Source organism: Cariama cristata, unplaced genomic scaffold (assembly GCF_000690535.1).
Source record: "Cariama cristata isolate BGI_N322 unplaced genomic scaffold, ASM69053v1 scaffold8007, whole genome shotgun sequence".
NCBI lineage: Eukaryota > Metazoa > Chordata > Aves > Cariamiformes > Cariamidae > Cariama > Cariama cristata.
Genome location: NW_009628293.1, coordinates 1 through 11,355, shown reverse-complemented (window position 1 = coordinate 11,355; position 11,355 = coordinate 1). Strand labels below are relative to the sequence as shown.

Sequence of the window (11,355 nt, the reverse complement as noted above, 5' to 3'; positions counted from 1 at the left end):
ATGTAAACCAAATAAGCAAAACTGACAGAATATTTTAAGTTGAATTACAGATCCTCAAGTCATGCAAAAATCACTGATCCCTGAAAATATTCGGATTATGAAATAGACACATCATTCCTGTAGGACAGGTGTAGTGATTAAGAGTAGATTTACAGGACACTACCTTTTGTAGCATTCCTTCCATTGCACTTAAATGGCTTTTAAAATAATCAGGAGTATGATCAGGATTATTAGCATATGACCATGAATATCACCACTTAATCAAACTAGGACCTTAAATTAGAGGGAAACATCTTTTCAACTCTACTGCAACATAAAACTTGAAAGATAAGCCATCCTTTGGGATACAGACTTACTGAAAGAGGAAGGATGAGAAGAAAAGCAGGATTGACCAATCGTGTTACTCTTTTTTCATTAGTTCCTTATTTCCTCTCCTGCTGTTCTCATTTCCTCCCTGTTTCCTTTCCTGAGGAACTCATTTCTTCCATTTGCTTTCTTGCAGAGTTCACTTTTTCTAACAACAGGAATATGTGTTCTGCAAACTCCCGGACAGCTCCACAGCCACCATTGCTTTTGCAGATATAACCAGCAGCCTTCTGAGCAACCACACAAGCATCAGCAGGCACACCACTCATGCCAGCTTTCTTCAGACAATCCACATCAGACTCTTCATTTCCTATTGAGAAAGATGACAGACAACACAAAATATCACAGAGGGGAAAAAGTGAGCAAACTCAGTTATTTTTCTCTGCACATATTAATCTATTTTTTAAAATTTGTATTCTTGCCACAGTTTTCATCTCAGCAGCTCAACAGCACTTTACACGAGTCAGTTCTTAGAAAATCTGATACACACAAACACTGATCACACTTCGCACAATCTTAGGCAAGAGGATGGTACTTTTAAGAGTAGTAAAATCATTTGAGCAACTGAAAAAGCATTTGCGGGACTATACACTTAAGCTGTCACTGAAATATAGTTTTGTACAGAATCAAATGGCTTTCGGTTTTAATTCTGCCCATTTCTTGTTTCCGTTCCAGAATATAATTTATACAATATCCATTTGAAATGAACTAGAATCAGTTCTGAACTGTAAGCTGTAACTGTATGCCTGTGTAATATCAAAAGTTTTCCTAAATCTCATTACAAAAACAGCTAAGACTTCTCTTACCAAATTAGACGCTAATTCATCAATGCCTTAAATATTTAGATTGTACCCTAACAAGCCTTAAAATACGTACCTGCTTTTGGTGATTGTGTGCTGTAATTTGCACGTCAATCCCATCAAGTTTAGTGTATTAACGAAGAGTAAAGTGTTTTGAAGCTGAGCGACACTGTCAAGTTTGTATTTGTGTATGCTCTATGAAATTTTGATACCAAAAAAAAGGAACTGACCTAAGTAAGCGACTTCTTTCCAGCTCAAACCCATGTCTTTTTGCCAGTCCTCTAGGACTTGTAATTTATTTGTTGCACTAACTTTTGCTATACATCCCAGCTGCATGGCTGACAGTGTTTTTGAACAATCTCTTTCAGAGACGAGTCGAACCTATTAAAATAAAGTCAAGTTAGAATAAATTCTACTAACAAAGAAATAAGACATGTAAGTTGATTTATTAAAAAAACAGTAGTAGTTTTGCTCATAGAAGCTCTCTTGGATATCAGAAAACATTGAATAACTGGTTTCTTCAATCAAAACTCAGAGCAGAAGTGATTAGCATCCAAAACCACACTACGGTCTTGAAGTTGCTTTGGGAAAGTGAAATACTATTCTGTAGGCTTCCCTGAGGTTTAAAAAAATAAATTTACATTTGTCTTTTTAAATGCAACATGGGCCAAATAAAATACTGGCTATCAGAATACAGTGGCATGCTGACTAACTAGTGCAGTATCATCTACTTAAGGCACAGTAGGAATAAGATAATTTCCAAGGAAGATTTCTGTAGTATTTGTAGAAGAAGAATATTATGAAGCGTTTTCCATGACTCCTCTACCTAATAACATAGTTTTATTTACAGCAGGACTTCAGAGCATCAACAGAACACTAAACAGGCTGAAGTAGCACAGCACATTAATCTCTGGAAGTTCATTCTGGATTTGAGATCTCAGAAACAATGTACAAGGTAAGCTAAAACAAGAAGATTGTTGCAGCAGGATTTTTAAAAATCTCAGACAAAATCCCTCCAAGTTTTCTGACCAAGCTATGGACAAGCTTATCTTCCCTAACTACTTTTAAATACTAACAAATACTTGGCACTGAGTTTAAATACAGAATGAACAGGAGTGGTGCACAAAGCAAGAATTTATATATTTCTAGTATATGTTGCTGATAAAGTGCAGCACAAAGACCTGGTTTTTTAACGAAACATTCCAAGCCACAGCAAATATGGAAATGGACTCCCACAGGCAACAAATGAATGATTACAAGCTTCCTCCCCCTTTTGCTTCACAGAAAATGAAGCTGAGGGAGTTTTGAAGAATCATCTACTCCATTTCACTGCCCCAAGGCAGCACAGCTGCATCAAAGTATGTCATGAATGTCTTGTCTAACCTGTTATAAAAAAATCCTACAATAGAGACTCCAAAAATGTACCTGAAGAAGTTTACTTAGCATACAGCTACCTTTGTCTTATCCATGCCTGTCTATCTGCAACAGAACTGAGTTAAGGCTCTTTGAAGGCAGCCCAAATCTGTACTTAGTGCTTACCCCAAAAGAATTCTTCTAGCTATATCAAAGGCAGCAGGACAGACAGAAAATAGCCAGGAGGCTAATTTTAAGTAAATGCAAGCAAAGATTGAGATCAGCAGAATTTAGTAGCAGTAATTGTAATCAGTAATAATAATAAACAAAGCAGCCATGTTACAATCTGTGTTGTTTCGGTTTTTCATTTACATCGAATTCTTACAACTTCAAAGCACGTAAGTTATGGTTAAAACTATGCAGGCAAAAGTGTTTAGAGATTGGTTTTCCCTCTTTGCAACAATCATGGGTGATCTAGAATTAATCAACTAATTTGCCTGGGTATTTCTTCCCATTCTATAGCCAAGAGGTAACAACATATCCCTGCTTGGTAAAGCTGACTTTAATTAATGAGTGTCTAGACTACACAGAACAATATGATTGGTACTAGCAAAGCACTATAAAAATTTCTTCCCACATTTTTTCAGGATAAAAAGATAAAGATGCTACAGCTACTGTGAATGAGATTGAGAACTTTCTCAAAACAGTTATTTTCCTCTAAGGGATCCGAGAACAACGTTTGTCCCAACCCTGAGCCAGTGTATTATGCTGCTTGATTACAAGTACTCTGAAGAAACTTACATGCTGCAGAGTTTTAGAATCTTTCAATGTTCAGGTTACATCAGACAAAACCTCACACTTCAGAACACTACTTACCTGGATTCCTCTTTTCTTTAAGAGATCGATACCAACAATATCTCTATAATCGTAGGAAACCATTTCCTTCTGATCTTCTGTCACATAAATGCGACCATTTGTCAGGCATCCATCAATACTGCAAACAAGTAGCTTCACCTCTTTTAATGGCTCTTTGCCAAAATATCCAAAGCTAGACAAAAAAGTTATCTTTTTAGGATGGAAGTTTTTGCACACTCCAAAACCAAATATTTCAAATACAATTGTGATCTTCAGACAGAAGAATCAGCTTCAAAATTCTTTTCTTCTACTGTCTTTTCTCATCATCATCACTCTCCAACTATATTCTCCCTCTTCAAAGAAAAAAAACAGAACAATCTAAAAGACAGCTCAGTTATGCTGTCCATTTAAAAATTAGGATGAAGTTTATTTCCTCAGCATGAGAGGTTATGTTTTGTAGCATTTATTTGGGGCAAAATCAAAATGGAGTGAAGGATGAAAGAGGCACAGAAAACATATTCTATTCCCACCCATTATTTCCTTAGAGAGGGGCAGAGTAGCCACAAAGAAAAGGCAGCTGGCAAGATTTAATCAGCTCATGCCTTCTACATGAACACTCTCAGCCATGTGCATCAGTAAATGTGGTCCAGACCACGGAAGCCTAGGACAACGGAAAGGCCAGCTGGAAAGGCCAGAGATGATGCTAACACATAGCTATGGTATTGCAGAGCTTGCACTTTTCCCCAAGCTGAACTTTAAAAGAAAAAACAAAAACAAACAAACAAGAAAACCCACAAAAAACAAACGACAAAAACACAAAAACAAACACAAAAAAACCCACTCACAAAAAACCACAACACATTACAGCAAAGGTAATTCAGATCATTTCAACAGAGATAGGAAAGAATGATGGGTAGAAGTAAAGTTGTCCAATTATCTTTGATCTTAATTACTTACGTTACATATATTATGAATTCACATGACCACACTCTGAAACAATGAGTGGTATCAAAGAAATAAAAGAATAAAAAGTGCTTTTACCTCAATACTCTCTGCTCTGCGATAGGCCAATCAATGTCTATATCAATATCCACACTGTGCTCTGCGCGCATTTCATAGTAGGCCATTTTACCACCCTAAATAAAATAGAACCCATTAAAATTTTCTGCTTGAGTTAGTACAAATACAAAACTGTACAGTTCAGTACCATGTAATGAAAGCCAAGTATCTGGTTAAACAGTGGTCATAATTGCTTTTATACAAAGTGAATCATTAATAATGAAGTTTTTGCCAATGACACAGAACCAAGCATTTGAAGGAACTTTCTACAGGCAATGGTTAATAAGTATTTTCATTTTGCAACTAGAGAAAGCGTGCAAGAAAGATGTTATGCCTTATAGCCATTACATCACACTGATTTCACTAGGTCTTTTAACACAGTAAAACAGTAATACCTTCAGCATTGACTTAGTAAGAGTATGCTTTTTTTTGTTTGCTACCTACACAAAGACAATTTCAATTGGAAAAATATCCACGACATCCCAATGTAATTAAAGAAAACTAAAAGCCCTGATCCTCAGAGAGCTAGTGGCCCAGCCTTCATAAAATGTGGAATTCAACACAATTGTACCATCCAGACCAATGTTTGCAAGTCCACACAGCACTAGCTGGCACTGCATGGGTCTGTGCAAACTAGAGACCTAAAGCTAGTACCTCTGCATTAGTAAGGAACCTTGAAAAGAGAGAGGTAAGAACCTGGTATTCTTGATGTGCCTAGCAAGGTATTCCTGATAGAAGACCTACATTGGACTTTTTTTCAGTTCTGCTGACAAATACTGGAAATGATCTGTAAGATGGAGAACTTGCTTTGCATGAGAAAACTAAAAGACTATATTTGTAGACAAACAAAATGAAAGCTGAAATAAATACATTTGTTCTGCATTATCACACTGGGACACAAACACCAAGAAAGGGAAAAAGCCTATTTAAGTTACAGTACAAAATTGGCATAAGACTAAACTGGCGAAGAGTACACATTTATAGATTATATGAGAAGTCTATGACACTGCATGAAGATCAGTTTCACACCCTTAGAAATACTAAAATGAATTATAAGATATCCACTTACATCCTGGCGAACTGATGTGAAACTCAGCATTGTACTGTTTTAGGCTTACAGCTATATACTGCTTAATATTATTTGCATAAATTTGTTTGCTGTGGAGGATGCTGTTACTGGAACTGCCCTAGCTACAGCTGGCCCTGTTAAGTTACAAATAACAAGCAAACTGTCCTGAGATCAAAGTGCTGTTACTTCATACTGACTGCATTAGAAACAGAAATATATTATTGAATTCAGAACCCTCTACAACAAGAGAAAAAGACATATTATTCTAAAGAGCACGAAAAACAGAAGCACTAACCTGCAAGTAGCCTTTCTCAACCAAATGTCTCTTGGCAAAATAAAATGAGCCATTTTCATACAGCTCCCCAGGCCAATCTTGCCTCCGGTACCGTTTTGCCGGATTCAGGTTTTGAGGCTCTGTCATTTTGTTTTCTGTTGACAGAGAAAAATGACAAAATAAGTTTTCCAGAATCCTTGTTCAGAGTCACTTAACTTTATTTAAATAGCTTTCTGTTGAAAAATTAAGGACACAATTCAGTCACCAACTTCTTTTGTTATTGCCTCTTGTTGCTTAGCTTTATAAAGAATCACTGAATCGCTCCTCTTCCTTGGAACTGTGGAAAACAAACTGGAGGACTGTCCTGCATTTCTAGCAGAGGAAAAGGAAATTTTATTTTTTTTTAAAGTTGGAATGAAAAAGTGGTTACTGAAAGGAGTAGAGGGGACATTTTTACAGATTATCCTTGCCAATATGAAAGAAATACTATACTCTTTCCATACTCTATCTTAGGAGATAGAGTACACAATAGGAAGCGGTTTAACTTGCAGTGAGGGTAAACACAAAAAAAAACATTCAGCTACCTACACCTAAAATCATGAATGCCCTGAATGAATTCAGAGAGCTGAGAGGACCAACCTGAAATCTGGAAGGTGAAAAAAGAGCATATGAAAAGAAGTTTTGCCTGTGAAAACATCTTCCCCAAAATACTTCCTATTTAAGGATACATATTATGTTATCTTTTCATAGGTGGTAGAATCATTGCCCACAAATAAACAAGTGTCTTTGAACAAACATGATCTCATAAGATCCCATATTGTTATCAATACCAGTAGTGCATGCAGCAGAAACTGAACCAGGGACCAAAGACTTCTGTCCTTATGCCACCCAAATTCACATGTACAAAGCAGCTAAAATTGACCAGGTCTCATGACCTAATAACCATAAAAAAGTTAGAGGGCATTCTCAAAACCCAAAACATCCTGAGGTTTTAGTATATATACACACCTTGCATTTCATAAATACACTAGAGCTTTGTACTCAATGAAGTAAATATTTCCAGTCAGAGAGAGACACCTTTCTCTTTCAGGGTGCATCAATATTAAACCTTAATGCAGAGGGAACAACAGAAATACACAGGAAAATATATCAAATTATTTTAACATAATCAGTACTTTAAAGCCACCTGGAAAAAAGAAAAAAAAAAGTACAATACCAAACTGCATAATGCTCCTGCGAATCACTGTCACCCGAAACATCACACTCCTGAAAGGCCATTTGCTTTTACCCTTAAGCTGTTCATGTTTGCACAACGTGTTCCTTGTTCTCTTCACATATGCTCCTTGCAACAGAATAATTTTATCTCTTCCCATATTAAAAGACTTTAGATGTCATTTTATACTAACGAATTATTTGCTCTTTTTAGGTAGGCCCTGAGGATTTTTTATTTTAATAATCTACCTACAGAGACTAGGTGGCACATGATCACTTCAGAAAGCCACATGGTGCATCCAAATGAGATTTAGTCTTTCATAGATGCCCATTCTAGCATCTCAAGATACAAAGTGGACTTTCAGTTGGTTGCCTAAAGTGCAATCCACAGAATCCTAAACTGCCATCCACAATTTTGATACTCCTCTTATATTTTACAAACAAATTGTGTCACGTTTTTTCTCCTCTTACAAGGAACAATGAGAATGTTGAAGTTATCTGTTTATTCTAAACAAAGGCCTAACTTTTATTCCGACTTACCTCTAATACCAAAATCCATTTATTTTGCATGCTCTTTTACAGCATGATCTTTCGTAAACTAATACATTTTTTTTATCTGAAGCAACTTATATCCCAACAGAGTAACTGTAATGTCTGAATATGACATTCACCTTTAAAAAATAAAAATGATGTGACAGTATCTGAACTAACCACTTTTAGAAAAAGAACCAAACATTTCTGCTTTAATCACAGAAACAAAACCAACATAGATAATATGCAGAATAGTTCTTTGTACCAGGACAAAAGGTACTTCTACAGCTACAGCAAGGTACAATCTTTATTTGTAAGTAAAGAGTTCAGTCTTTAGTCATCTTGGCAACTGTAGCCGAGATGCATGTTTTCTCTGGGAAAAACAGTCATATTCTTCTGTATGAAATAATTAACATGAGTTCACTCCTCATGACTCAAAGGCAGTTTGCAATTTGACCTAAGTCGGCAGCCAAATTAGCAGGTTGAAACAAACTCTAAGTCTCCAGGCTAAGAGGCTGCCATCTCATCTTCATTAAGACTTTACCTCACATTATTTGTCATTTGTTAGCTACTGCTTGTAAGAACAAACACTTTCCCAGTTAAGACAGGACCTCAGTGTCATGTCTACATTCACACACACGAATACTCACCAAGCAGAAGTTAACATGTAAAGTTTTGGGGAGATATATTTTGAGCCTAGACAAATTAGTAACATTTTAATTTTCAATACCTTATCACTTCTACAACACAGTTACAGAAAGGCTGAGCAATGATCAGTAATATCAAAACAGCACTACTTAAAAGGAATTTTTAAGCCATCTCACACCTCTCCAGGAACTCAGACGCTGCCTCTGATATCACTTCCTAATGTAAATACCATGGGTATGAAAATAAACAATTTGAAAAAAATTTTGACTAAGTATAACCGTAACCAGAAACAGCTAAATATTACCTCCTTTTTTTACCTCGCTCCATCGAAATTGATGCCGTCTCACAACTGAGAAGACGGAATCAAACCCCTCCTTCTGGATCAGATCTGCCACTTTTATAAGATCACTGGGATGTAAACAGGGAGACGTTGCTTGAATATTTCCCACAATATCAACCTCTAAAGAAAAACAAAGTAACATTTATGAAACAATGAATATTTTTTAATACACACAACTGCAAAGTGTGGTATGAGTGGATGCCACAAAAAAAAGCAGAATTTTTCTAGCTTTTTACTAAAAGCTTTACTTATTTTTCTAAATAATAAGTGGCTTTACTTATTTTTCTAAAAAAATACCTGCATCGTCCCTCTGGGGCTCTAGCATAAAAGCTCAGCATATTTCATTACTGATTTACCATGATGATGATTAAGAAACTCTCTGATAGCTTCTAGAGAAGTTGAGGAGTCTTGAGAAACTTCAGGACTTCTGCGATGAACTTGAGCACCAAACTGCTTTGCAACCTTCTCAATTTCATCATGGTCTGTAGAAACCCATACACTGTTGGCAGACAGCAACAGAAATTAATATAAAGAAAAAATCCCAGCATTGCTCATTTGCCTGCCATAATCTAAGCTGAACAACACCCTGGCTTAAGTATGTACCACGCTTTGCAACGAAAGGAACTAGTCCTTATCTTTCTTTTAGTAGAACTATCCCTGTCAGTCCAACAAGCAACTTTTAATAGGGATAAAACACATACATTCACTAGATTGCAAAATCTCAAGCTTGAGTTGCCTTCCAGTTTAATACTGTAGGGTGCTTGATCTACCTTCCATGCAGGAAGCTTAAGCAACATAAAATTCAGAAGTGTTACCAGAAAAATCCAGTGTCAGCACACCACAATTTGTCAGGCATGCTAACAGCTCAATGAATTGTGAATGGGTATGAATGAGGTATTCAAATCATTTAAGAGTTCAGAAACAAGGCTGACAAGTAAAAGTGCCACATAGTTAGAGGAGTAGCTTATTCTGCAAGTGTTTTAAAATGTGTTAATTAGGCTCCATACAATCCCAGAGAAAGAGCTGTCCAAGTTACAATCACGTATGTTTTGGCACAGAAAAACTTCAATACCGGTAAAGCAAGAGATTGTGATTGTTCAGGGATAATAAACATTTACAAAAGGATGGGCTAAGTGTGAATATCATGTGATGACAAACACTGGCTGAGCACTGCGAGGCCACTGCTGCCATCACTGTGACTAAAAAGCATGCGAGAGATAAAAAAACACTATGAAAAATAACTCTTCTTCTTTTAGCAACACTGGCATTCTCAATGCACTGTACATAGCAAAATGGTGCTTCAGGTAAGTTTTTTCATCCAAAGACATCATGGGATAATCAGAATAAAAACATGTATGACAGCAACAGCAAGTCACACACACGTGAACAAATCCAGAAGAGGTATTTTCCATAAACTGCTTCAGGTTGGTTAGCTTAAATGTACACTCCCCATTGAACTAACAGGTTTGTTGTGTAACATGTACCCTGTCAGCACTGCTGTTTCAAAGGTGACTAGCAAAACCTTGCACACTTCCATCTAATGCACCTGTCAGGCCTCAAAGTTAGGCTGCTTAACCGTAACTGGCTTCCTGTTGGGCAAATTCAGATGCCAAACAGAAAATGAGGAGGTTGCTCAAACCACCATATCCACCACAGGTGATTAAGGAACATGGATTCATATGCACTAAGTAATTATCAGTAATCTAAGTCAGAAACATTTTTGACTGCTTCTTTATTAAAAATAAAACCAAGTCAGCAATGCTTCCCCTACTTTTCAGATACAGTAAAAAAGACTTTCCAGAATAGATAATGGTACAGCAGCTATGAAATACAGCAGACTCATGCTCACTTCCAGCTCTGAATCTAGTTGGTCTACATTTCTACTTGACTATATCAAGTCCCTGCTCTGAACATAATGCAGTAGATTTGCGTTGGGAACCTGCACCTAGGTATGGTACATACCAAGTGCATCCTGACCACACAGTGGTTTTAATTCAGTTTATCAGTACGTGAGTAGAAAATTCTTGCTTTTGTTCTGGCACAGAAACCTGTAAAGCCCATATTCTTAAAACTAACACCACACTTGTTTCTATCTAGCTGTAATTATTGCTACCAAAGTTTCATGCACTTTGCCACAAACTGAGCTTCTACTCTGTGTCACATGGGCACACATGATTATTTCCTTCTACTCAACATTTACGAGATTGCCTCTGGCAGGCTGTCCAGCTGTGGGCTCCCCAATACAAGAAAGAAAAACTGGAGCAAGCCCAGCAGAGAGCCAGCACAACAACTGGGGCCTGAGAGCACACGCATGCCAGGAGACGATGAGAAAGTCATCTCAGTTCAGTCTTATGAAGAGACGGCAAGGGGGGAGACTTGATTGTTGTCTTCAAGTACCTGGTGGGCAGGCAGAGAGAAAACAAACTTTTCCTGGACGAGCACAGCAAGAGAACACAGACACATACCACAAGAACAGAAGCGCCAATCAGATAATCACAAAACAATTTTTCAATCATCAGGGCTATCAATCACTGGAACTGGTGCCCAGAAAAGCTGTGGGGTCCCATCCTTGGAGATACCCAAGCTCAGCTGCACGCAGTCCCGAGCAACCCTAACGAGCCCAGCTTTGTGCAGCGGGGGGGACCAGACGACCACCGACTGAAGTCACCCTGTGATACAATGATTCGCAGATTACCTACAGCCTAGCAGTTTCATTTAATGCAGCAAACACCAACAGCTAGTGGCTCCCAACCACCAATCAGAACAACTTTAATTTCAAATTACTGTGTTTTAAGACTTTGACTCCCTCATGCCCCGGCGGCTCGCCCTCCCCAGGAAGGGGCAGCAG

At 37.5% G+C, this 11,355-nt stretch overlaps 1 protein-coding gene across 1 annotated transcript; it reads right to left on the bottom strand.

Moving 5' to 3' along the window:
• Positions 1 to 426: 426 nt before the first annotated feature.
• On the bottom strand, positions 427 to 9,023 carry CMAS (cytidine monophosphate N-acetylneuraminic acid synthetase; the record flags this gene model as incomplete). The annotated part of the gene is made up of 7 exons (XM_009704750.1): positions 427 to 676; positions 1,397 to 1,547; positions 3,396 to 3,567; positions 4,416 to 4,510; positions 5,798 to 5,931; positions 8,472 to 8,627; positions 8,864 to 9,023. Coding segments are annotated over 7 exons (1,101 nt in total), but the record flags the coding sequence as incomplete, so codon positions are not given.
• Between the last annotated feature and the right edge of the window lie 2,332 nt (positions 9,024 to 11,355).